General features: G+C 51.6%; 2 protein-coding genes across 2 annotated transcripts in view; both read right to left on the bottom strand.

Moving 5' to 3' along the window:
• Positions 1-1,811, bottom strand: part of LOC102418972 (Friend virus susceptibility protein 1-like) — a 46,787-nt gene that overhangs the window by 17,134 nt on the left and 27,842 nt on the right.
• LOC111824464 overlaps positions 619-1,811 on the bottom strand; it is a 5,347-nt gene continuing 4,154 nt past the window's right edge. The window contains exon 2 of the mRNA XM_023748665.1: positions 619-1,132. Coding sequence (XP_023604433.1) covers positions 871-1,132 — 262 coding nt within the window. The 3' untranslated portion in view covers positions 619-870. The remainder of the gene's footprint in view (positions 1,133-1,811) is intronic.

Below are 1,811 nucleotides of genomic sequence, written 5' to 3'. Positions count from 1 at the left end.
GGGCACGCTGATTCCCGGGCCTTCTTAGGACCTGCCAAGGCACGCTGATTCCCCGGGCCTTCTTAGGACCTGCCAAGCACACAGTTGCACCCCAGCACCTTTGCATTTGCTGGGTCCTCTGCCTGGAACTCTTTCCCCGCAATCTAACTCCATTTGCTCTCTTCCTCTCTTGAGCCATGATTCCGCTCAGGTGTCACCTTAGCAGAGAGGCCCCCCCCTCTAACCACCCTTATCTTTACAGAACAGACCAGTCTCCCTTACACTCCTTTGTTTCTCTTCGTAGAACGGATCCACTAACACACCCAACTCTTCCTTTGTGGTCCTATTATTTTGCCTCCCCAGATGAAATGTCAGTTCCGTAAAGACGAGGATTTGCGTCCAATTTGATCACCGCTATAGATCCGGTGTCTGGCACATAGTTACAAATCAGCCTGCGTTAAAAAAACAAAACAAAACACCAAAAACAAAACCAAAAAACAAATTTGACCCCTGGCCGGGTAGCTCAGTTGATTGGAGCGTTGTCCTGTACACCGAAAGGTTGCAGGTTCAATCCCTGGTCAGGGCACATACAAGCAGCAACCAATGAATGCATAAATAAGTGAAACAACAAACCTCTCTCTCTCTCTCTCTCTCTCTCTCTCTCTCTCTCTCTCTCTCTCTCTCTCCTCCACCTCCCTTCCACTTTCTCTCTCTGAAAAGCAATGGAAAAACTATCCTCGTTGGCCTAATTCTTGACTGGCTTTTTGCCTCAAGTCTCTTTGTCATGATTCCCTCCCCTCACTTCTACCCTTAAGCCCCATCCTTCTACCCCACACGGCCCTAGGGATGACCTCAGGAGGTATGACAGTTCCAAAGAACACTGACAAGGTACTAACTAAGCCAAAAGCATATTCTGGCTAAAAGTACAGATTTAAAAATACCGATTAGTAATTTGAGTGGGGGAGACTCAGAGGGGACTGAAAAGGGACAAGAGTTGTGGTGGGTGTGAGGGCCGGAGAGCAGGGTCGTCAGCCCCGTGGCAGGGAGCTGTGGGAGCAGGAAGGAAGGAGGGCCATTCCCATGTTCTAAGTCCAGATGGCCTGGGGTGCCAGGATGAACCAGAAATTCACATAGTTCATGTAGGAAATGAAACCTGAGGGAGGAAGAAAGCAGAGGGGGTGAGGTGTAGAGTTCACCAACCCCACCTGGACCCCAGTCCTCTCCCCATGCCCAATGATACCCCCTACCCTGTCCCCACATCCATCCCTAACCCAACCTCAACCCCATTCCTGCACTGTCCGAATCCATTTCCAAATTCAATCCTGTCCCCAGTTCCATCTCATCCCCTACACTGTCCCCAACCCCTTCACCTGTATTTTCCTCAACCCTCCACCTTCAAACCCAAACCTAACCCACCCCTACCCTGCCCCCAATAATCCATTTCCTAACCCAAACCCAACCCCATCCTCATCCCCAACTCTTTCCCGGGCCGTCCCCCATCGGCATCACTGAAACCTGTTCAAACCCAACCCCATCCCAGCTCAGACCAATCGACAGGAAGCAGAAGATGCCGATCCACGCCAGGTAGAAGACTCCCCCAGACTGTAGGTCATGCCTTCCTGCAGGAACTCACGGGCCTGCAGCAGATAGAACAGGATACCCAATAACATGGTGGGCCCTGGTGGAGTCTGAGTGTGATGAGGTCGGACAGCTGGTGTGTGATGACCCGTGCCCCCGGATATGTAACTGGGTGGCTCATGCCCATTATTTCCCCAATTCCTTTGCCCCCCTGTATCTCTGCTCTTTCGCAGGATGAGAGGAGCCTGACCAAT

This window comes from Myotis lucifugus, unplaced genomic scaffold (assembly GCF_000147115.1).
Source record: "Myotis lucifugus unplaced genomic scaffold, Myoluc2.0 scaffold_1634, whole genome shotgun sequence".
Classification (NCBI taxonomy): Eukaryota; Metazoa; Chordata; class Mammalia; order Chiroptera; family Vespertilionidae; genus Myotis; species Myotis lucifugus.
This window is presented reverse-complemented; position numbering and strand designations above follow the sequence as displayed.